The sequence below is a fragment of the Hakea prostrata genome, chromosome 6 (genome assembly GCF_041222555.1).
Source record: "Hakea prostrata isolate BN-2017 chromosome 6, UWA_Hpros_2, whole genome shotgun sequence".
Lineage (NCBI taxonomy): Eukaryota > Viridiplantae > Streptophyta > Magnoliopsida > Proteales > Proteaceae > Hakea > Hakea prostrata.
Genome location: NC_142605.1, coordinates 37511047 through 37535257, shown reverse-complemented (window position 1 = coordinate 37535257; position 24211 = coordinate 37511047). Strand labels below are relative to the sequence as shown.

Sequence of the window (24211 nt, the reverse complement as noted above, 5' to 3'; positions counted from 1 at the left end):
ACTAAAATGACCTTTTCACTCTATTTTCATCCAATTTATCCTAATAAATATCCATATTTTCTGGCATATTAAGTTGTTAACCTTGTGTGCCAAATGTTTACTCTTTGCCCAAGGTGGTATGTTAAAGCGGTTAAAGATCCAACTTCCCTAAGGGAGGTCTTGGGTTCGCACCCACTTGGGCGGCATTAGTATGAAACTCCCCCTCTCTGAGGAAGTAAATCTTGGTGCGAATAAACCTCGACCTCCAAAAACCACAATTCCAAAAAAAATTTATACTTTCTTATTTTAAATTATATATCAATTTTTATCCTTACCATCAAAATAAAACTGAGACTTGAGTAATACACAGTACCTGCTGCTAATGGTTGAGATTTAATATTTGATCAAGATTTTGATTTTAACCGTACATCTTCTACAGTGCTGCATTAACTAAAGTTGAACTGTCAAAATAAAGACTTAAGAGATGAATAATCAGCTGCCATATTTTTCCAAAATTTTGAAAAGATAAAATTGAAAATGGTTCACACCTCCAACACAGGGACAAAGAATCCATCAATTTATGGCGATCATTGTATTTCACTAAAAGGTCAAAAAATCATAATGACATTTTGTTGTTTTCAATATAGGGAAACACATTATAATGAGGGATGGAGATTTTTTTAGATGGTAAGGTGGTAATGCTCGGTGAAGGTGGAAAACTTTACACGAAAATTTTTTCACAAAACTTTAGAGAAAGTTGAAAAGTACTTCACTGAAAATGATCTGCTTGCCTTTTTATTGAAAACATATAGAAAAAAAGAATATTTTTAACATGTAAATTTTTATTTATAAAGCAAAATTTACCCTAAAATATTTTCCAGGTAAAATTAAGTAAAATAGATTGAATTTATCATTAACTGATCATTTTTTGTGGAGGAACGAGATACTAAAGCTTAAACTAGATTCAAAATATCTAGAATGAGTGGTGGAAGTCAATCTTGCACAAGTGAAATTAAATTTGGCCACAAATAACTAGTGGTGGGAGTTAATAATCTGAAGGATAGGATCATAGGAGATGGTTAGAACTTGAAAAAACTGTGAAAATCATTATTGAACTCATTTAGATTGTGGAGTGGACTGGTTATTGGTTAAAAATTAAAACTAAAATCACTTTAATGGAGCAGCAGAAGATGAATGAAATATATACGATGGTATGGATTCGAGGGCACAAGAATTGGGTAACACGCAATGCGAGTGGCAGTGGAAGAAGCACCATACATGGTTGTAACAAAAAAAGAAGGCATCAAGCAAACAGGTTATGTACGAAAAAACAAAATCAAACCAAACCCAATATAGATCTAACAGAGCTGAATATACAAATCGAAACCAATCTTTGACTTAATGAATTGATTTTGATTTGTCCCCCATATCAATATGAAACCAGACAGCAAACCCAATTGACACCACTAGACAGATTTGATCTTGGGGACACAGGTTTTGCTTCACCAATGAAGAAAGATCTCAGTTTTATAGTTAAAGAATTTGGAATAAAATAGATTGAAAAAGGTTAATAAGGTTTTGTTTGATGCATATTTGTGATGGCCCCTGGTTGAGCTGTTGAAAAAATGTTTAAAATTTTATGCATTTTATTTTTTATTAAGATATATGTTTTAATTATGTCTTTTATTTTATGATTTTTATAATGAAAATTTTAGTTTCACATTAGATAGAAAGGAGTTGATTATCGTGTTTATATAAAGTAAGGACCTATGTAATATTTCTTTGGGGTTAAAGATTGAACCCATGTACGACGCGAACCAAGCCTAAACCTTGGTGTGACCCGACCATAGTTATATAGCTATATATTAATTATTATTAACAACTCCATATGTCGTGGATCAGCTGAGTAGCTACCTTCCTGTAGGGAGTTGAGTTGAATAGGTATCTTCATAAAGAGAGGTGATTTTACCCTTTCACCCATAGCCTTTAGGGTAATATATAAATCTATTTTCGAGTTCATTTTTGACAATGAATTTCTGCCTCCTCTTTCTCTCTCTCTTTCTCTCCCTGTTATTATTCTGTTAAACAATGAACATAACTTGATTATATCTAAAGTAACTTTTATGGGGTGCAACTTTAAAGGTTTGGAGTTGACTGATCTTGAAGGTAAAAACACATTTAGTATACACTCTATTGCACAAATTAGGGTGTCTAAATACCTTAAAGAAAGTAACTCTAGTACTTTTTAGCTTTGATGAACTATCGTGATTACAATAACCTTTCAAGTTTTCATGCAAATTCCTCAACAAAGTTTTCAGCAAGAGCAATGCTAATGATATCTAGTCCATCTCTAGTGAAGCAATAGAAGGCCTCAAAAGTAAAAATGGTTTTAACCTTTAACCTAATTGACTGAGATTGTTCATGAACTACAAGCCAATTCATTTACATTTAGGGTTGTAAGATCTCAATTTTGGGTTGCTTTCTTGCAGTATTTGGGGTGGGGTTGACCTTGACATGGTAGTACAATTGAGCACCTGATAACCCCAGAAGAGGTTAAAATTGAGTTTAAAATTTAGCAAAAATGACGTTTTTACCATATTGAGTTAGACCTTGAACTCCTTCCTAGTAAGTAATCAACCATACAGAAATGAGTGTTGTAATATTTTCAATATAATGGAAGTATATTTCTTAGTTTCTTTTTAATTTAATGTAATGTTTTTTATTTTTTTATTAAGAAAATATTTATGTTTAGTCCCACATCGGATACCGAGGAGTCGGATTCCATATTAATTTTAGTTTATGTAAAAAAGACACGTTAGAGCATTTATGTAGTGTATGAGAGATGATGGTTTACTATTTGCTATGTAGAAGCTTTTGGTCACAGATAAAATCAATCAACTATGTAGATATAATCCAGCCTTGCTTCGATAATTAAGTAATGAAGAAAATATATATACGAAATATATGATATATATACTCAGCTTTAGCTTTGAAATTTAGATGCACAATCAAAACCATTATTTATTTTTTTTTCTTCATACAACTGATCTTTTATCTAAAAAAAAAAGGAAAAAATTGATATAATTTAACTCCAGAATTGTCCATTGAAAGGAAAAAAGATATTAAAATAAATAACAAGAATGATATAATTTAAAAAGAGAGGAACATATAAAAGATATGATGAAACAAAAGTCTTTCCCTTTTCTTTTTGCAGGTTGAAATAATGGAACAAAAGTTAATATGAGAAAGAGAAAATTAAAGACACGGGCAGTGGCAGCACTATCATGTCACAGATGAGATGTCCCAAGTGATTTGGAAATGGAACATTTATAGTGCTCCATATGGTTCCCCCATTAATGAGAAATAATTAATGTGGAAGGAAGAATCACATCTAATCTATATGTGCCACATTCAATCATATCTTTCATTTATTCACCCAATCTCAAACCCTATTTATCATTGGGGGAAAAAAATCTAGAACCAGATACCTCAAGTAGGGTCCAAATCAATGGTTTTTTGGGTATGTGGCTTGGTTTAGCTTGGTTTTTTGTAGTTTACATTTTAAACTGAAACCACTTGAATCTCATCTCTTTATCCCTCTAATACATTTTGGAGCACAAATACAAAACATCAAAACAATGTGAAGTGGTGAGAGTGAAGTCAAAAACGATATTCAAAAGATGTAAGAGAAGTTAAGCCCTACATAAGGGGCATGCGATATCTCCAGGAGATGTGTTTACATCGTTGTCTCCTCATTTCAGCACAGGTAGGTCCACTGTAAACCACCTCTGTTGTGTTGTAGACAGCAAATCTGGAAATGCTTTTCTCACATCTGCTTTACTAGGTTGTCAACTTTGATTTCTCTCTTTTTCTCCATAACGAATTGCAATTACTAAGCCACATTCCAGCATTTCTTCATGAAGAAAAAGCAACCAAAATGATTCACTGGGCTTCCAGGTGAAAAGAAATAAAACCTTGGTGGATATTTCACTGTAATTCCCTCCTTTGTTTCTCTGTATGTCATGCTTTTTTAGATTCTGGACCATCTCTTCCTCAAATTACGCCATGCTTTTCTAGATTCTGGAACATTTCTTCCTCAAATTTGTTCTCCCATAAGTTTCCCGTGAGTGAGAGATTGAAGCTTTTACATAAGAACCAAAAACCTTTCAAGGTAAATTTAGGGACCATGTCTCTAGAAGATTGTTAATAAGAGTGCAAGCACAAGTGTCATGTACAAGTACCCACTACCCAGGCATCCGGCAAAGGATCCAAACAAATATATATATATATATATATATATATATATATATATATATATATATAATTTATTATTAGTAACTAAAGTTCCAAAAATTTCCAGTAAAATTAATAAACAATAAAAAAAATAAAAGTATTTTGAAAAAAAACAAAGATATAATTGTCAAGAGAAATATTTGCCACGAAATTAAACTACGTGTATTTATATGATAGTAATAGTAAAATATAAGGTAAATATCACTTACCTCCCCTCTTAGCTGGACAAATAGTACTTACACTCCCTCTTATTTGGATAATATCACTTATCTCTCATCTTACCTAATAAATATATCAAACACCTCTCCTCTATTAACTTTTTAAGTTAAATATAATTTTTACCATTAAATATTTTTTTAAAATTCCAAATTACTATTGACTAAAAATATTAGTTTAAACTCTAAATTACTATAATCACCATGGCAGTTAAAATACTAAATTACCCTCAATTAAAATAGTTGTTGAAAACCAAAACACTATAGTTAAAATTTAAATTATCTTTAATTTTGAAAGCCCAACATATTTTTTTTTTTATGTTTTATTTTATTAAACAAATTGAGAACCCAAGTAAAAATTAAATCTAATAAATCCCTAAAATTAAGCCTTGAAAAAAGAGGAGAGAAAATAATGTGGTGGTTGAAAGACCGTGTGGAGTGTTTAGCTGAACAGTCTTAAACATCTTACCATTAAATTTAGTAGAATTAAATTTGAATCGTCTATCATAAACAGTTCAGATTTAAATGAATAGATTTAATGGTAAGATTTAGTTACACAAGTAAACTGTTCACCTGTATTGTTTATTAAATTAAATTCTTAGTTAAATTCTAATTCTCACCCTGATTGCTGCTAGAGTCACAGTCCTAATAGTCCTAATAGGAATTATCCCAGATAGAAACTATTAAAGGGTGGGAATTGTCGAAGATGTAAACCCCTCTTTTCCCATTGGTAATAAGTATTGTTTCTTTTTTCTCTTTCAATGTCGTCCTCCATCCACGAAAATTGCAGCAATCCTATTCAAGCCAAAAAGAGAAGGGAAGAAAATTGCTCAAAAAACCTTCAGGCAAAAAGAGAAGGGAAGACAATTGCACAAAAAACCTTCAGGCCAAAAAGAGAAGGGAAGACAATTGCTCAAAAAACCTAGCGTTGATCCCATGCAGCAGCAGCTACTCGAAGAAGAATAATATTTGTAGTAGTATTTCGGCGCTACTTCCAGAGGATATCCTGATTCTGATAGTAAACAAATTAGATGTGGTAGGTTTTCATCGCTTCAGTGCAGCGTGCAGGTTCTTGCATTCGGTTGCCGCTGCTGCCAAGAAAATACGGCATCAAGATTCGAGTCCTCCCAAAACCTCAATTCCCATGGCTGATGCTTTCCTTCAATCCACCGAAATATTTTCAAACTTTCAAGGATCTTCTTCCTCATCATCCTTATGATCATGATGGGTTTTTCAGCGCCTTCCATGAAAAAGATTTTAGGTTGGGAATGACTAGGTTGGAACTCGCAAAGTGTTGTGGGTCTAACTGGGGATGGCTGATAATGTTGGATCTGATATCCGGAAGCATGTTTCTTTTCAATCCGTTTACTGGGGTTCGTATTGAACTTCCACGTATATCTATTCTTCCTCGCCCCATTAATATGCGACGTGATTATCCTATTCCCCTTCTCGCCCCCGTTGTACCACTACTACGCCATACAGTTATAATTCCGACGACCCCCCCACCACCAACAAAATTTTTGGGTGTTGTTTGGTCATAGTTCTTTATGGAGATCTCGCCGGGGATAGGCTGGCTCCCCCCGGAGTAGTTTCGATATCATTTTTGCGATGGCAAGCCGGCCTTGATCTTGTATTGTGGGTTTAGTTCTTTTTCCACCAAAAGAAACAAGTTGTAACATTGTTCCTCCTCCGGTTGCATTGAATAACTCGCCCCGTCGTGTTTGGCTCTCTTTTGGTGGTGTTGTGGGGGTTGCTTGGTTTGTGGTTGGGCTGGTTTTTGGCGTGGCGGTTTGCCTCGGGGTGGGGCTCCTTCGGCTGTGACACTGAAGATATTCAAGTTGGAGAAACAACAGCGTTGGGTTGAGGTAGAGGAATTAGGAGATCAAATGCTATTTGTTGGTGTAAGCACCGGCTTCTCTCGCTCGGCACTTGACTGCCCTGGATTTAGAGGAAATTGCATATATTTCACAGATGGATACTTCAGCCGTTATCACCATGATTTAGGTGTATTTCACTTGGAAGATAAAAGTGTCAAAACTTTTTACACAACTCCTCTTTCAGGATTAGACAAATTTCTGCCCATCTGATTCGCACCAATTTCTTGGTAGACAAGAAAGTGATTATTATCCTACTAATGCACACATTGTTGATTGGTTTTCAGATTTTTACAATGATCATCAGGGAGAGGCTGATCTCTCTTTATTGTTCTTGTTTTGTACTTCTATGCTTTTATAAATATATACATATTTATGGTCCCCTTTTATTTTTATCCTACTAATGCTCATGTTGTTGATTGGCTTCCAAGTTTTTACAATGTTCATTTGGAAGAGGCTCTGTCTTCAATTGCTTGTTGAGTTTGTTAGATTGATCTGGATTGTTAGGCTGGATGTTATTATTATATTCAGACTACATGAAGTCCAAGAATGGCCTCACTCATTTGTTTGTCATGATCATCCACCATTGTTGCTTCAATGGCATAGTCTCCAACCAAATGTGCCTCTGTTAAAAAAGATGGTCTGTGATTTAATAATGTCAAGTGAAATATGTTACTTTCGTTTTTCTTGCACCTCTGAAGTTCCTGATTAATGTGAATCCAAGTGTTGGTGAGGCGGTGCGCGCAAGTGGAGGTCAAGGTGGACAGACTTCCTATATATATTCTGCTACTTGTGCGCTACCATCGGACATCGGTCGGCCATGAAAAAGGGAGATGCATGAAGCGGTTTGATCGAGAAAATCCAAAGACACCATTCGGATCATGGTTGTCGCATTCGCATACCAAGTGAAATTAATATCTCACTTTCGTTGGATGAAGATCCTTTTAATTAACAGGTCTACAAATCCAGATCACACCATTCCAATTTCGTTGGACTTGGATGCCTATCTCCAGTTAATTCTATCTCCTATTGCATGCATGTATCAATATCTCAAACGTACCCAACACTCTGATTCTTCTGAAATATATATGGAACCCCGGCCCTCGTAATATATGACATCTATATTTCAAATTTTCATTTTTCTAAAGGGCCGGTTTTGTCTGTCCATGGATAGAATGGACGGTGCCTGCAGGGTCATGACTGAATTTTAATTTCCTTCATCAGTAGTACTGTATTATAAATTAACAGGTGAACTTGTATCAGAGTTCTCCCTGGATACATCTTTCCTTCAAATGCACTACATATATAACAAGGTAATGGAATTGACAGATTTTTCCAATAGAATTAAAGTCACATTTTTTTTTCTGCTAAGAAACTCACATTTCTAAACTAACTAATGTGAGTTTAGAAATAGGAGTTTCTAAACTAACTATAACCTTTATTGCCAAAAAAAAATATATATAATAAAAAATTAATTATAACTCTTATTGAACCCATTTGACAGATGAGAATTATACGAATAAATAAACAAATTCATTTTAATTAATATATATAAATTATATATATAATTCTTGTCTTCGGGAGAATATGGAAACTCCTATCCATCCACGACTACGGCTGCAACAGGGCTGGGCTTTTGTAATCCCAAGCACAGCCTTATATGTTCTAGTATGAGCCTATTCCCGCCCTAACATACTTTAGTTTAGCACAAAGGATTAATGCCCCTAGCCTTAAGCTCTACAAAGCCAAGCTAAGCCCATTCCTGCCTTGATTGGCCCTAATTGGGCCGAGTTGGGATGGGTTGGCCCTGACCTTGATTGGCCTTGATCTTGATTGACCCTAATTGGCCCTATCCCTCTCCCTAGCCCTGACCCTAATTGGCCTTGATTGATCTTGGCCCTGACCCTGATTGGCCCTAACCTTGATTGGCTTTGTCCTTAGCCTTAGTTGGTCTTATACTTTGACTTAAAATATCAAATGTAAATTCATAAAATATATATGTATGTATCATATTGGAGGCAATGGTTTGGATTAGGCCACATCAACAAAAATCAATCGGACGGCTGTAAATTAAAGAGAAGGGTATATATGTAAATAAAAAAATTTACTTTTACATTTAAATGTCTAAAAATTTTGAAATTTACAAAATCACATCCCTGCCTCTACTAGACAAATCCCCAAATTCCCAACAAAGCTGCTTCATTTTCTCAAAAATGTCTTCCTTCGTATTCTGAAAAAGTTATTCGAGCAGACAATTCTGCCGAGGCGCTCAACTTCCTTAATGCTGTTGTCGACGGAATCAGGCTCTTGGCAATTTGAAGAGGAGCAAGTAATGGCAAAAAATCGTGAAGTACCTGCAACATAAACCACATGTATTGACACGAGTTAACAAAATAGGAAGCGAAGGTAGTAATCTGGGAAGAGAAGTTATTTATCTGACCGGTGAGTTTTGGGGCATAGAGGGAGGTCGTGGTAGTTGAAGCTTTGGTTCCATTTGAGTGGAGTTTGGTCGGAAGTGAGTGGGAAGAGATGGAAGGGAGTTGCAATAGGGAAAGGTTGACAGCCATGAGAGGCCGTCGTAAGAAGGATGATGGATTGAACTCTCCATTCAGGTAGTCAAGTATGGAACTCTATTTTGTGTTGCAGACACTGAAACTCAAGCCATTGGAGGGAGAGAGAGAGAGAGTCAGATAGATGATAATGGTGATGGGCAAGAATAAAATTTTATATGGCTAATAAAAAATGAATTAATAAAAGAATGTTCACTTTAGTGTTTGGAAACTTCGGTTCGGACACTTGAGAACTTGGGAAGACATTTTTGAGCAAATGAATAAAAGTTGTTGGAAATTTTGGAATTTGTAGGGTAGAGGCAAGGATGTGATTTTGTAAATTTCAAAAATTTCAGACTTTTAAATGTAAAAAATAACTTTTTGTATTTACATACAAACCCGTCTCTTTAATTTACAGCCGTCCAATTAATTTTTGCTGATGTGGCCTAATCTAAACCATTGGCAGCAGTGGGCAGCCCCTGCCACAAATAAAAATCCGGTCACAGAAGAGGAAAGATCCAGTGATGAAGAACTGAGTGAAGATGAGCATGACTCCAGTGATGAGGCAGTGTCTGGCCATGGTGATCCCTAGTCTACAGGTGCATAAAAACATGCAATTAACATTCAAATGGCTGTATCTGTACGTTGACATTTATAGTTAATCTTCCACTGATTAGCTATATTTGGAAGAAATTGTCCAGGTTCTTCTGTTTATTAGTTTTCGTTATCACTGTACATTGACCAATGTTCAGAACTATAAAAATAACAAAAGATATCTACAAAGCCTGTTACGGAGATTTTGGGAGATGTAAAAGCCTTGGCTGCTGCTCGTTCGGCTCTCATTTGGGCCAGAGAGAAAGGCGTCAGGAAGCAGGTGGTCAGAGTGATTCATTGGGCCTGGTTTGGATTTTGAATGGGGAAAGCCCACAAGCTCCTGCAGAACTAGAGCCCATCGTCATCTAAGGTATCCATCCACATGTCATCTTCTTTGTTTTTCAAATGTGAAATGTTGTAGCCCATTCTTTTGCAAGGAGGGCCTTGTTTGTTTCCAGCAAGACAAGCCGGCCCATATCCACCTTACAAACCCTCCCCCGGGGGCCAAAAAGGAAAAAAAAAAAAAAAAAAAGTTGAGAAGAGAAATAATTTACCTAGATTAAAAAAAGAAAGAGATTAAGGAAATTTATCACCAATTATGTCTTTCTTTGAAATATCACTCCGAGATGGGGAAGAGAGACACCCCATCTCATCAAAACAATTCTCGTCAATTCTCAACAACCTAACGTGGTCGGTGGTACCTGATGAATTTTTGGTTCCAAGGTTGACAAATTGGACGTAGAGACACTCTTTTGAACTCCTTGAGAAACATAGATTTTCATGCAGTGGTTCCCACCTGCCTTCTCTTTGCTTCAAAGCCCTATGGTCAATTTGGGTGCAACATCTTAGATGGTTTTAAATAGAAAAACAAATCAATCAAATATACAAAACCACACTATCACTTTTAAAACTGGAAAAACAAGCAGGTCCTCTGCCTAGGGTTTTACACCCTTGTTAAGTTCTTCTTCACCAATATTTCTTACGCAGGCGGAACACCGCGAATGGATCGTCATTATTTATGGTGACGAGCTCATCATACATCCAGTCGGTTTCTTCTGTAATCTTGTCCCCATGACTGCGAACGAAATTGTAGCTTCTTTTCCAGCCATGTATTGGTAAACCTAAAGCGGAGCCGATAGGTTTCGGTGGTGTCCGAAGGACCCAGTAACCCCCTTTAAATGACCGCTGCATTCTTCCTCCTCCAATATTCTTTTTGTGAGAGAAGAAATACCATTCATTCATGGAAGGTATCACAGCCATTCCTGTCAGGAGTATAGTACCCGCCGTTAGATATACAAATACAAAACCAAAACAAACAATTAATGCTCACAAAACCAAACCAAAACAATGAATCTATACCTGTTAAAGCTTCTGGGTCCCAATTATCAATATCAACCTCATCGATCAAGTCTACCATCGACCCTTCAAGCTTCAGCTTCAGGTAATGTCCGATTAGTTCTTCATCGCTAGGAGAAAACCTTGAATGGGGAATTTTATTAGACAGATCTTCTATCATCTTCTCCTCTTCTTCCTTGATCTCCTCTTCCTGGATTGTAAGAGAATCAGAGCGCAGTAACAGCAAGGAATTATTAAGAAAACAGTTACGTGGAAGGGGAAAATCACAAGTTTGAGTCCTTCTCCAAGTCTTTTGCTCCGTGAGATTACAAAACAGATCGAAACAACAAACAAAAACTTTCCCACCAAATAGGCGAAAAAAGAAAATTGGGAAAGAGTCCCGTTCTAACGATGTTAAAATCAAAGCCATGCAGAGACACTCTTTTGGACTCCTTGAGAAACATAGATATTTTTTATATTATATATAAAATTCAAAGGATCCTTTATAACCATGCAGACACCTATTTTCTCAACTGCCTCGAGTCTTCTTTTCCATTAACAAGAAGAACCATACAGACAAATAAGATCGGAAGAGCAAAACACAAGTTAACAACCAACTCTTTCACAGGATATCCACGAATGAAGAATTGAGTTTTTCTAGGGTTTCGATGCATACCTTCTTGAATGTGGATGTCATAGTGTTTTTCAGCATGTGACTTTTCATCTTTTTCTTGTAAGGTAGCATAAATATGTATTTTTCTAGGCTTGAGTAACGTCTCCAACGCCCTAGTTAGTCGAATATTCAATGTCTGAATGGAGAAAGCAGATTATAACAAGAAAATAGCTAATTGGAGTGATTCTTCCCAAAAAAAAAAACTTACCCCATTATGGATGAAGGAATGGATATTTATAGTTGAAGTTCTCTTAGTAATATGGTTATTGAGTTCGACTTGAACTCCTCAATTAAATCTTATTTGCCAAAGAGAGAGAGTTTATTTGGCACTGTCATTAATTGTTGAATTTGACTGGACAATAAGACCAATTGGATCATATTGTCTTAATAAAATTCCCATCCCTAACTTCAAGGAAAACAATTGCTATTCAAAAAGGTCATTGGATGAAGGCATCCTTGATTCGCACAAGGTCCGACAAGAACTTGGTCGAACCATGTTAAACCTGGCTAGTTTTCATTGACTCGGTTTGATGGAATTTGCTCATATCAATTAGATTGGTTGTTTTCTATTTTTCCAAATACGATGTCAACCTTAGTCATTGAGGATGATATGAAATCTTGACAAGTAGAAACATAACAAGTCTACAAAATCTTTCATACACACCTAAATTTAGATTTATAGAGCGTATGAATTTCTTGAAACCCAATGAAACTAGGGTTTGTACTTTAATTTTTATATTTCTCTACGTCCAAGCCAATGTTCTATAAATTACCATTGAATTGGTTGTATGTGCAATTCTTTATTGATATCAAATGACTCAATATCAATATCTAACAAATTCTCACCTTTTTTTTATTTTAATATTGTAGATCATTTTTCTAACATTGTAGAGTATATATCTTTTAGCAAAGCATATTTATTGGGTAATTTATAATTTATTTTTTCTTCCAAAGATCATGTCAACCATAAATAGATTATGCATATAAGAATAGTTGCAACGGATTAATATTCCATCTCAAATATAACAAAGTAATAATATAAGGAGTTGACTTATTTAACCTTAACCAATGAGATAGAAAAATGAAAAAAAAAATTCATCTACGGACGATATGATTCTCAATTCCCAATTTTGTTTGTCTGCATTTGATTTAAAATTTATCATTCTCCACAACGTATATTTTTTCCACAACGTATATTCTTGCTATAGTTGATTATTTGTCGCCGTCACTAAAAAAATAATAAAATTGATAAATATTTCTATAGTTTGAATATAATTACATGTTTTTAAAATAAAACCAAAATTATCATATTTGTAAATAAATACGATATTTTATGTATGATGCATAATCTCTTACCTTGCCTCATTTGATAGCGGGGGCATGCATGCATGACAGAAAATCTTTCATCACATCATCAAAAAAATATAGATTTATACAAAAAAAAAAAAAAAACTTTGTCGGATAATATGTATACTTAGAATCGAAGTGGGGACGAAATAATAACTCCCTTCCCACAATCTCATTAGTCCCCACTCCCCACGGGCAAAGGAACTACGCTCCCCAATAGGAAATAATTCTCCTAAATTTACTTACAATAATTAAAAATATATAAATTCAATAAAAATTCATACATGTATATTATATTGGTTCTTTAGAGTTATTTATCTTTATGTCAATAAAAATACACATAAGTAGGTTTAGTTTTTATTTTTCTAAACATCGTGTCAACCACAAATTTCTACCCGAAAAAAGTGTCAACCACAAATTCATTATTTAATATAATAACAATTTACTAGGGACGGGCCGGACGGCTCTTCCACCCTTCCCGGCCCACTGGCCCATTTTCATTATCACATGTTGTTTTATTGGAGGCTTGATAAACGACTTGAACCCTGAAATGAGAAGACTTTATTGACCCTCAAAGAGTCAAAGCTGGCCTTGGTTGCGATTTGAAAACCAAAGGGGAAATTTGCGGCATCTGTGTTCCCTTGACAACGTTACAAGCACATAATTTGTGAGGCTTGATAAACGACTTGAACCCTGAAATGAGAAGACTTTATTGACCCTCAAAGAGTCAAAGCTGGCCTTGGTTGCGGGAAATTTGCGACATCTGTGCTCCCTTGACAGCGTTACAAGCACATAATTTGTGAGACTTACAAATAAAAAAATATTAAAAAATATTAAAAAAGAAAAACCCATCACCCTAATCTTATGGGCCTCTGTAATTTGTGGTTTTGTCGGAGGAGACGATCCGGAGTTGAAATTTGCAATCCCACCACTCAAGTTTTGAGTCCGGATAATCTCCGAGTGGAGAGAGCATTCTATGCTCGCCGACTATTGGCCACGAATTACCAGGGGATCCAGAGGATTAGAGTGATGGGATTTATTTTGTTTAAATATTTTATATTTTTTACTTATGGACTCACATAAATTATGGTTGTAATGTCGTCAAGGGAGATGATCCAGTTAAAGTGTTTTTTTTATTTTTTATTAATGTCCTATTTGGTTTGGACTACCTATAATAAACACCATTTATTGTATAACCCACAAACATTGATTTTGCTCATGGTTTTGGTTCACCGATCGTTGAAACGGCTGGAATTCGAAGAATTTTGCTACATGTTGCACACTCACGACTTGATCCCTGAAATGAAAAGACTTTAATGAAGCTCAAAGAGTCAAAGCTAACCTTCGTTGAAAATTAGAAACTGAAGGGGAAATTTGCAATCCCACCCCTCGAGTCTCCCCTAATAATAGTTCCACCCCTCGGTTATCTCTGCAATTATCAGTAAACCTGAGAATACTTCGAAAGAGGAAAAAAAAAAAAAAAACTCAAGAAGAGAGAGAAGGTTCAAAACGTCATTACAATTATTAAAATTTTTAAACAAGATTACCCTCCAACTGCGATTAACGTTAAATTAGTGGATTTTCACCAAAGAAAGGGTTAAAGTAGTGGATCAAAAACTTAAATATTGATTGCAGAGATTATAAAATACAAATACAAATTTAAAGTAAAAATCGAAATCATTGCGGCGGGAGTGTGGAGATGAGTGTGAATTATGAAGCTTCTGTACGCGCTTTGCTTCATTCTGCCTTTTAAATCTCGCAGCGAAGAAAAAGAAGAAGAAGCAGCTCCTCGTCATCGAAGATCAATGGCGGTGGAAGCTTGAAAGTTTTAAAATAAAAATAAAAAAACGACGAATTTTTACTTATTTATCGTTGAATAGAAAACAAACGATGTTTGGTCTTAAAATAATGGCAGTAAACTAGGGTTTTTTCAAAAGAAAATTCGAAGTATGTCGGTGGGAAATGAAGGAACAAGCACCACCATCGAAAGGAATGGGAGTTTACGAGTGAGAGCAAGTGACTGTATCCATCATGAGATCCATAATCTCTTTCTCTCGATATTTTTTTATTAATTTTTTTTTCTTCTGAATATTCTTTTCAATGTCAAAATTTTTTTTTATTCTTCAGTTAAGTAACCTTTTGATTTGATTGAATCGAGAACGTTGAAGGACTTCGAGTTTTGGTCACTTGGGGCTTCGATCTGTTTGTCAGATTCTCATTATTGGTTCCCTGGTTCTTTGTTGCTTCTATTGGAAATCTCATCTTCGTAAAAAAGTGGTACTGGTTAGTTCAAGCAGGCAATAAGTTCGATTGATGTTCGTGGTAGTCTTTATATCGAAGATGGAATGGTATGTTTAAGCTGAAGAGCTCATCGTTTGACTGAGCATTTAATGCTGGATAAAGCAGTTGATGCGATTTGGGCTTCAGTAATTGAGTGAAAGGGGAAAAGCTATTGGTGTAGTCTTCCTATTTTGGTAAGTTTTACTAAGATTTTATTACCAAGTCACGAATTTTAGTTTCATCAATTGGGCTTCCGATTCAACCATCAGCAAGCAATTTTTTTTCACAATGCAAGTTGTTTGTTTACTTCTCTATTGATGATGCTATTTCAAGTCTATGGGACTCGTTTCGCCGAATTTGCCGAAAACAATTTCAGAAGAATCTTATCTGTATGGGAATATGTTTAGAACTGTATTGAATTGGATTGGATATGCATCTAAAATTGGTGACTACTGGGTAGTGTGATTTGGACAGTTTCCTAAGATTTCAAATTTACCTGTTCAGATATCAAGATGGGATATCAGTTCTCCAAGCTCACGCCATGTTGTATGGGTTCTCAATTTAAGGGATCAGTTCTGGAGGCACCGGATGTTGGTCAGTGGGGTGTTTTCATTTGCTGTGTTCTTCTTTTCGGTATAGGAAGTGATCATGCTGTTTGCTTTTCTTGAGAACATACGGAAGATTTTGAAAATTTGTTTTGTTCCTTGCAGCAGAGAATGAGGAGAAAAGTGAGGCTTATGGCTTGCCTCCCTTCCGTGAGTTTACTCTTGAGCAGCTTAGGATTGCTACATCCAGTTTTGCCGCAGAGAACATAGTGTCTGAGCATGGGGAAAAAGCACCAAATGTTGTCTATAAAGGGAAGCTGGACAATCAAAGGCATATTGCTATTAAGAGATTTAATAGGTTGGCTTGGCCTGACGCACGGCAATTCGTGGTAAGTGCTGGGTAACTTTTTGATTATTCAATCTTGTATTTCTGAACATGAAATTATCTTTCATGTGCTGTAATTTTAGTATTTTCTACGAACTCATCAACAGATTTCTTTGATGGGAACAATTTAAGTTTTCTGTATCAGAATGTGAAATAGAGTTCTCTTCCATTATGTTTTGTTCGAATTGGTACCATTTTCTATTTGTAATTTGGGTTGAAAGTGTAGTCCATGGCTTTTGTCGCTGTAATGTGGATATTGTTTTGTTTCTTTGACTATTTCAGTTTAGCTTATGCCTTTCCGTTCTGTTATTGATTTTCATTTCAATGTCTCTGGGGTTTCTTACATGGTGTTTAATGTAATGATTTAGAACATAACCATGACCATAGATAGGAGGTCATACTCCTATGAGAATGTTTTCACTCACCTCTACCTTTAGTTGATATTCATTAATTTGTAAATGGAGCATACATATTTGAAACACATTTTTCTTTCCCTCGTCACCCTCTCTTTTTTATATTCAAGTGTTCATCCTTGATATACTTTGATTTCACAATGAGCAGTATCATAACTTTGGGTTTTTCTCTTGTGATTCTAGGCAGAGGCAAGATCTGTTGGCCAGCTTCGTAACAATAGATTGGCCAATTTACTTGGTTGTTGCTGTGAAGCTGATGAGAGATTGTTAGTGGCAGAGTATATGCCCAATGATACACTTGCAAAACACTTGTTTCATTGTAAGTTTTTGCTCAACGTGGAGTAATGTTTTGTCTTGCAATCTTCTTTAGGATGTTTTTGAAGCATTTTGGTTTATTTTTCAGAGTAAGTTCTATGTGATAAGGTTGGAAATGAATTTAGTTTTCTTTTCAGTTGGAGATTGAAATTACGCAGTTAGCTATTTTCTTCCTTGATCCCCTGATCTCCCGATCTGTTCTTCCATGCCCTGTTCCAACATTGGGCAGTACTAAGTGAACGCTGTTTTCCCAATTCAATCAGATTCATGTTAGTAGTATGTAGATGATAGTTGCAACAGGGTTCATGCTAGTAGCATACGTAGATTGTAGTTGCATGAGTTTGTAACCAAACGAATGATGTTTATAATAGCAGGATAATAAGTTGAAAACAGTATATATGCTTTGCTATACTATTCAGTCTACACATTATGCTTTCATTTTGTTTTCTATTGAATGGACATTCACTTTGTTTATGATATTTTATTTGCCTTACTGTCCCAGGGGAAAATCAGCCTATGAAATGGGCAATGCGGTTAAGGGTGGCTCTACATCTTGCGCAGGCTCTAGAATATTGTACCAGCAAAGAGCACCTCCTTTATCATGATCTTAATGCATACAGAATCTTATTTGATGATGTGCTTACTGCGTCACCCTTCTAATTTGGTAGCTCATACATTTAGGATCCTAATTTGTTACATATGTCTCATTTTGTATTAGCCCTGTGCAGGATGGTAACCCCAGACTTTCGACCTTTGGCTTGATGAAGAATAGTAGGGACGGAAAAAGTTATAGTACAAACTTGGCATTTACTCCTCCAGAGTATTTAAGAACTGGTACTCCCTTTAAGAATATTCCATTTATTTATGAAAGTAGTTATGGGAGCTCTCCCACTTCCCTCAATTTTGTTTTTGGGTGGGGTGCTAGAAGTTGTCCGCTTATTCTTGGATTTACATTATTACACCATGTCAACTGGCTTTTAGGCCTAGGACATGCTTTTCACCAACTGAGCCTGTTAATTTAGCTTGTTCTTTGGAAATTTGTTGTCTTAAGTGATCCAGTTGATCTTTCAAACTGCTGATATGATCTCATATATTTTTTTTCTCTCTCTATTCTGTAGGAAGAGTCACACCAGAAAGTGTTATTTACAGCTTTGGAACCCTTTTGTTGGACCTTCTCAGTGGAAAACACATTCCTCCCAGTCGTGTAGGTTTATTGTTTCTTTCTGTAGGCTAATTAGCTTTGGTGTATGTGCTGAACAGTAATATATTGGTTGTGGTGTCCTATTCCCTTTTGAAGCACATGAATATAAATGCTTGAGGAGAGGTTGTCAATAGATGGATACTGCAGTTAAGGAAAGGGAACAGGGTGTCAGGATCCCCCCCTCATCGGCATTTTTGGCATTTGCACCTAATCTATTGCTGAATAACTATTTCTTTTCCTTTTTCAGGATATGATTTGTTGATTTCCCCCTACTATTGTTGATATCCAAAACATTAAGCCAGGTCGAAAAAGATGCCAGTGACCTGTATATTTTAAAATGAGTACCTTATGATGTTTGTACTTCTATTAGAATTTCTTGGACACTCGGGAATTTCATGGTCCACTGTATCTTGGTCCCATTTGACTAAGGAAGGAAAGTAGGTAACAAAAACACTTATGAACGGGTGCCAAATTATGTTGGAAATGGGTGCTGTAATAAGTTGGTACTTCCCCATTCTATCCAACTTTCATGGTGGATACTTCAAAATGTGATATCCTTCTTTATCTGGTTGACATAGGAAAGAGGCCTTTAATGAAATGGGTACTCAGTTTGACAGTAACAATGTTGAATGTTAGAAGTATGAGAGATGCCAGTATTTGGATTGCATCTGTTGATGTCATTGACACAGCAGCATCAGTGCAGTGTCATTCACCTGTATCAGATGATATAGAAGTGGCAATATGGGAATGTCAAACGGATTAACCTCTGGAATAAGTAGTTTTCCAGGTCATCATCATCTTGAAAATTGGGTATGTGAGCTCTTACATTTGAAGGATACTGTTGACCTCTGGGAAGCATATCCAGGCATTGTTGTGCTCCTTTCTCCTCGGTGCCAGGTGACATGTTTCCGCATGAGTGCATGTCACATGCGGTGACTGTATATACAAGCATGCACGTGAAAGGGTGTTGTGTTCAAGCCTGTAGGCTAACCATTGACATTCATAGTGATGCTGGTTAATGCTGTAAATTGTAGATATTTACCTTAAACGACTATCTTCAACTTTACCAAAAAAAAAAAAAAAATGACCATCTTCAACTGGACATGCTCACATAGCATAAATTCGCTCTTCATAGTGCATTGGTTTCTTTGTATCAACACTAGAAACAAAGAATTTTCTTCAATTTTGTTCACTATTCTGATTTCAAAATATTTAATGCTGTAGTTGTGCTTATGCGGTGTGCAGCTGAATTGCTGAACTTTAATTTCTGTTAGTTTGAGGTCTTTATTTTATTTAAATTTTGAATTTGTTATTTGTTTTTCCACATGAAGAAACATTGTAACTAGTGGAAGGTGATACTTCCCCTATTTTCCCTCTTGATCTCTTTTCTTGTGGGTAAAAAATGCATGGGTTGCTCAACTTTTTGGCACCTTCTATTGTATCCAAGAGATGACTTTTGTTGAGTATAATGGATTCTATATGTACTATTCTAATGTTGCTTTCTTTTATATTTCTGTGCATCTAATGCTTTTTCAAAATGATTTGTCAGGCTCTTGACTTGATACGTGACAGAAACATTCAGATGCTAACAGATTCTTGCTTGGAGGGACAATTTTCAAATGATGATGGGACTGAGTTAGTACGCATTGCATCTCTGTGTTTACAATATGAACCTCGGGAACGGCCAAATCCAAAGTCATTAGCAGCTGCTTTGAATCCTCTTCAAAAGGAAACTGAGGTCAATTTAGTTTTCCTTCTCTTTACTAGTGGGGATATTTCTCTAGTGGCAAATATGATGGTCTCAGACCTTGGACTTGTGGAGGTTGATCGAATTTTCCATGCATTTTTCTTTATAGAAGAACATCAATTTACAGTGGCGCTCCGTGTTCAGCAAATTATGTTAAACAATCCCCTAATTCTACCAGCTTTTGCTACATTGTTTCACTGATGATTCATAAAATTAATTTGCCATTAGCTGTGCTTCATTGTCGTCCTTTTGGGTCAGCAGCAACTAATAAAAGGCATACCAGTGCACGAGGGCGCCGCCACTGCGGAGTCTTTGACAGAAAAAAGGTCATCAGATTATATAGTTCAAGAGAGGGTCTGTGCCCCCACTGCCCCTTGTATAGACTATAGAGGATATAAAGTTCATGCAGTAAATCTCTTAAATGGGTTTATTTTATTAGAATAAGATTTCGTTGGGTTATTATGCACTGTACCGCCAATGTGTTTTACTCTAATATATGACTTTAAATGGCCCATAATATGGGTGCCAGCATAACAGTTTTGATGGAGATAAGCCGAGACAAGATATTGAATCAATACTGACCTGTAACAAGTTTTGACCTGGTTTAGACCATATTTCACATGTTTCAGTAGTTTCAACTGACAACTATCAGGTTTTGACCAAATTTGACCAGTTTCATCCAGTCTGATTTCAGTAATTTCCACCAGTTTTGATCAACCCTTGACTTTGCACAGAAAATATTAATTTTGGTTTGAACCTGGGAAACTCAGTATTGGTCAAGGTGGAAATCGGCCTTGAATCCGATATTTAGAACCATGGACCTAGCCTACAGGTTTAATTGTGTGTAGTTTGGTTATTTTATATAAATTAAAGACCTTTACCTACTGTATTGGTCTTCTTTTTAAGTGCTCCTTTTGTAGTTAGTTAACTAGTGGCTATGTAAGTGTAATCAGATAGGAGCAGCTTGTAAGCTTATTTTTTAAACCATTAAACTGTATCAATGATAAATTGGCTGATGTGAGACTCAATCAAGAGTTAGAAACTCTTGGAATTGGACGTGATTCTGATCTAAGCCTTGTTGATTGGATATCAAATGTCACATCTTCCTTCTTAAGCTATGTCTTCTCTCCAAGCAAGTACTGATTTCCGGTGTTATTTTTTCAAGCTTGTTGGAATGTTAATTTTACCTGAGTATGGAAGGTGAATCGTCAACTAACATTGCCATTTACATCCTGTTCATAAGGGTCACTGAAGCACATATGATGTGGGACTCGTGCATTAAATAAGCACATCCTATGTTGTTCCTGTGAATAAAAATTGTCAGAGTGCTTTAGATAGTTATCCGTTAACTTAGATTGTTGTTGTTTTAATTTTTCAAAAGGAGCATGTCATGTCATCTTGAGATTAAGCTTTAGATAGTCATCCTTTTTAAATTTTTTTTTTTAATATTTTTCAAAAAGAGCTTGCCATGTCATCTTGAAAATTAGATTTCAACTATGCAAGCTTTTCTTCCTTTCTTCCTCATCCTTTCTGCATCATTGTTGATGTTATTGACCTAAGGTTTGAGAAAAAGAACAAAGGAAACTGACCCAAGGATGTACAGCTATCATCTCTCAACTGTCCCTCATTGCTGCCACAACCACCAACAACCCCAATGTTTCCACTCACCATCTCTGAAACTTCTTTTCCTCCATTTTGAGGAGTTGTTGACATTGCTGCGTTCGTCTATGCCGTCCCTCCCCCCCCCCCCCCAACAAAAAAAAAAAAGGAAAAAAGAACACTAACACACGTGTGTGCATGCATGCACATAAATTTTGGACTTTGGCATAAAAAAATATCTTGGTTTGTCTGGATTTTTTATTTTTTATTTTGGATGGATGGTTTGTCTGGTTTTTGGCCATCCATGTTAATTCCAGTTCTGTCCAACTTGAATTTTGCTTTGTAATTTTGCCTAGACTCTGCCTTGGGGAGACCTGGGTTTGTTGAATTTCAGAAATGTCTGGCCAGTGAAACATGTTGGAAACTGAATCAGATGAATGGTTATTTATTACTGCAGGTTCCTTCTAGTATGTTGATGGGGATACCACATGGTGGTGCACCCTCACCTCTTTCCCCTCTTGGTGATGCTTGCTCACGAATGGACCTTACTGGCATACATGAGATCTTAGAGAAGCTTGCTTACAAGGATGATGAGGGAACTGCTACTGAGGTGTGTCCTTGACAACTCTGATATGCTTTGACTTTTTTATGGTGATGAAAAAGAATCTAGTAGATATTTTTCCTTTTGGTAAGTCAGTGTAAAATCATACAAAATACAGGATCTTATTTTAGGTAGTAGTTTGCTTAATTTCCCATAATTAGTTTGGGTTACTAAATCTGCCTGGTTTCAATCAGAAGCTATTGTTGCTCAGATGTGGGATGTTCTTCCTCCGTTCCTCTGTCGGCAACTGGCATTTCCATCATATCCCTTTTCTGAATCCAAACTCGAAGTTGCATGTTCATGCTCAGATAGCCATAGATGGTTAAATTGCAAATCATAATCTTCTTGGCAGGGTGTGGTTTTATGATGGCAATGGTGATGACTCGTTTTTGGCTTCATTTCTAAACACAGAAGAATCAGTTAAAATTGTAAACATAGAAAGATCCTAATGGAAGTCACATGTTTGGCTCGTATGGTAACTGTTCCTGCATGTTCTACTCTATTGAAATTGATTTTAGAAAATTTGGTTTGTGTGAGTAGATTCATCTGCTCCACCTATATATTTTGTATTCTTTTTGTGCTTAAGTATTGCGTCAACAGATAGGATTTAAAGCCACATCTGCCAATTGAGGTTCTGAAAGTTAATTGTGCCTTCAGGCCTGTACATTACTTTTCTTCTTTATTAGTATGCCTTGCTGATGTATTATTTACTAAGCATTTCAAGCACATTGATGCAGTGTTCACCAACACTATGTGCCTGCCCCTAGATCCTTTGATGTTCATATAGTCTCATCGGATATTTATATTCTATACCTAATCTTTTGCTTGTTTGGCGCCGTCCATGTTGCTTCCTCATGTGGAATGCTATAAACAGATTTTCCCTTTTTTGGTCTTCTTCCTTGCTCACTGTTGGTTTTCTCATCCGGCAGTTATCATTCCAAGTGTGGACAAACCAAATGCAGGAGACATTGAACTTGAAGAAAAAGGGAGATGTTGCTTTCCGACACAAAGAACTTAGGGCTGCGATTGAATACTATACCCAGGTCATACAATTTGGCAAATCTTTTGTTGGATATCTTATAACATAGATTGCAATCATTTTCCAAGTCAATGCAACTGTCTTTGTTCCATAATTGTCAGGTTCCATATATCAACATTTCCTTTTTACTGTTGTTTCCACTTCCACAACATTATTGACGGTTGGAGTATGGAGCGGTAGCTAGCTCCTGGGTAATCTGTGGGGACCTGATCAGATGACTCAGCCTCTTTTTACTTTTTATGTTAAAAGTACTTGGTGTTTAGCCAAAAGACTGCAACATTTACTTCCTTTTGGTCATTGGGTGATTGTCAGATTGGAACCCAAAACGATCTTTTGATCAACTGCATGTTGCGGTACATCCTTGGTTGTAACTTGGTGCCCTTGACTGTGATCCCCATTAAAGATGAAATACCACTATATACGTCTTAATGGAACTAATGGTTTGTTCTTTTTGCAGTTCATTGATGTTGGAACCATGATTTCTCCAACTCTCTATGCACGTCGTAGCCTGTCTCATCTCATGAGTGACATGCCCCAGGAAGCTCTGAATGATGCAGTACAAGCTCAAACTATTTTCCCAGCATGGCACATTGCATCGTATCTGCAAGCTGCCTCTCTGCGTGCACTAGGAAGGGAAAATGAAGCTCAAGCAGCGATGAGAGAGGCTACAGCTCTTGAAGTGAAAAGAAATGCAGCTGCAGAACAATAGAGAGAAGTGACTTGTGGATCCTTAAATTCTCGATCACTTCTTTTGTGGCTGCCCTGGTATGATTTTAATGCTTTCTGGGCATAGTGACTGGGCACTCGTTCGATTCCCACATTCAATATGGTGCTTTGAATCGTGAGATAACCTTCTAATTTTTTGATACCACCTCTGCCATGTGGAAAGCTCTGTTGGTCTTTGAAGGCATTCCTGGCAAATGTTTGGAAGAGTGGTTGGCTGTCATCATCACTAATGGTTAAAGGGAGCTTTGATCTTTCTTTTTGCCTATATTTGTGAAATCATTCATTTTGAACAGTTTACAGCTCTTTTTCCTCAGGCTAGACATTCATCAAAATGCTCTTGCAATAACTATTATCTGTATGGTATTTCTGCCAATTCTTTTTGTGAACAAAGGGAACAGGAGTAATTAGATACTGTTCAAAACTTGTAATTTGTGTACAGCAACTGGTTCTGCTTTGCTTTCTCAATGTTAAATTGATTGCTTCCTGTTTGGGTGATTCCTT

At 36.2% G+C, this 24211-nt stretch overlaps 2 protein-coding genes across 2 annotated transcripts; one reads left to right on the top strand and one right to left on the bottom strand.

Annotated features, from left to right (window-relative positions):
* Window positions 1-8560: 8560 nt before the first annotated feature.
* LOC149013864 (NAC domain-containing protein 89-like) lies at window positions 8561-11536 on the bottom strand. Its single transcript, XM_089157753.1, has 4 exons — window positions 11516-11536; window positions 10864-11050; window positions 10488-10766; window positions 8561-8715 (listed from the first exon to the last, which is right to left on the bottom strand). Exons 1-4 carry the CDS (start codon window positions 11534-11536, stop codon window positions 8561-8563), a joined length of 642 nt encoding a protein of 213 aa, XP_089013879.1.
* Window positions 11537-14551: 3015 nt separating this feature from the next.
* Window positions 14552-24198, top strand: LOC149013863 (serine/threonine-protein kinase BSK7-like). Its single transcript, XM_089157971.1, has 11 exons — window positions 14552-15333; window positions 15644-15733; window positions 15850-16073; window positions 16666-16801; window positions 17300-17433; window positions 17526-17631; window positions 17916-18001; window positions 19548-19736; window positions 21802-21954; window positions 22875-22988; window positions 23442-24198. Exons 2-11 carry the CDS (start codon window positions 15652-15654, stop codon window positions 23691-23693), a joined length of 1476 nt encoding a protein of 491 aa, XP_089014097.1. The 5' UTR covers window positions 14552-15333; window positions 15644-15651; the 3' UTR covers window positions 23694-24198.
* Window positions 24199-24211: the final 13 nt, after the last annotated feature.

Coding starts and splice junctions, on each gene's coding strand:
- LOC149013864 (XM_089157753.1), bottom strand. CDS start 11,536: ATGACATCCACATTCAAGAAG. Junction 11,051..11,515: donor TGACATCCACATTCAAGAAG/GTATGCATCGAA, acceptor CTTACAATCCAG/GAAGAGGAGATCAAGGAAGA. Junction 8,716..10,487: donor ATTCGCGGTGTTCCGCCTGC/GTAAGAAATATT, acceptor TTTATGTTGCAG/GTACTTCACGATTTTTTGCC.
- LOC149013863 (XM_089157971.1), top strand. CDS start 15,652: ATGGGATATCAGTTCTCCAAGCTCACGCCATGTTGTATGGGTTCTCAA. Junction 15,734..15,849: donor TCTGGAGGCACCGGATGTTG/GTCAGTGGGGTG, acceptor TGTTCCTTGCAG/CAGAGAATGAGGAGAAAAGT. Junction 16,802..17,299: donor TGCAAAACACTTGTTTCATT/GTAAGTTTTTGC, acceptor TTACTGTCCCAG/GGGAAAATCAGCCTATGAAA.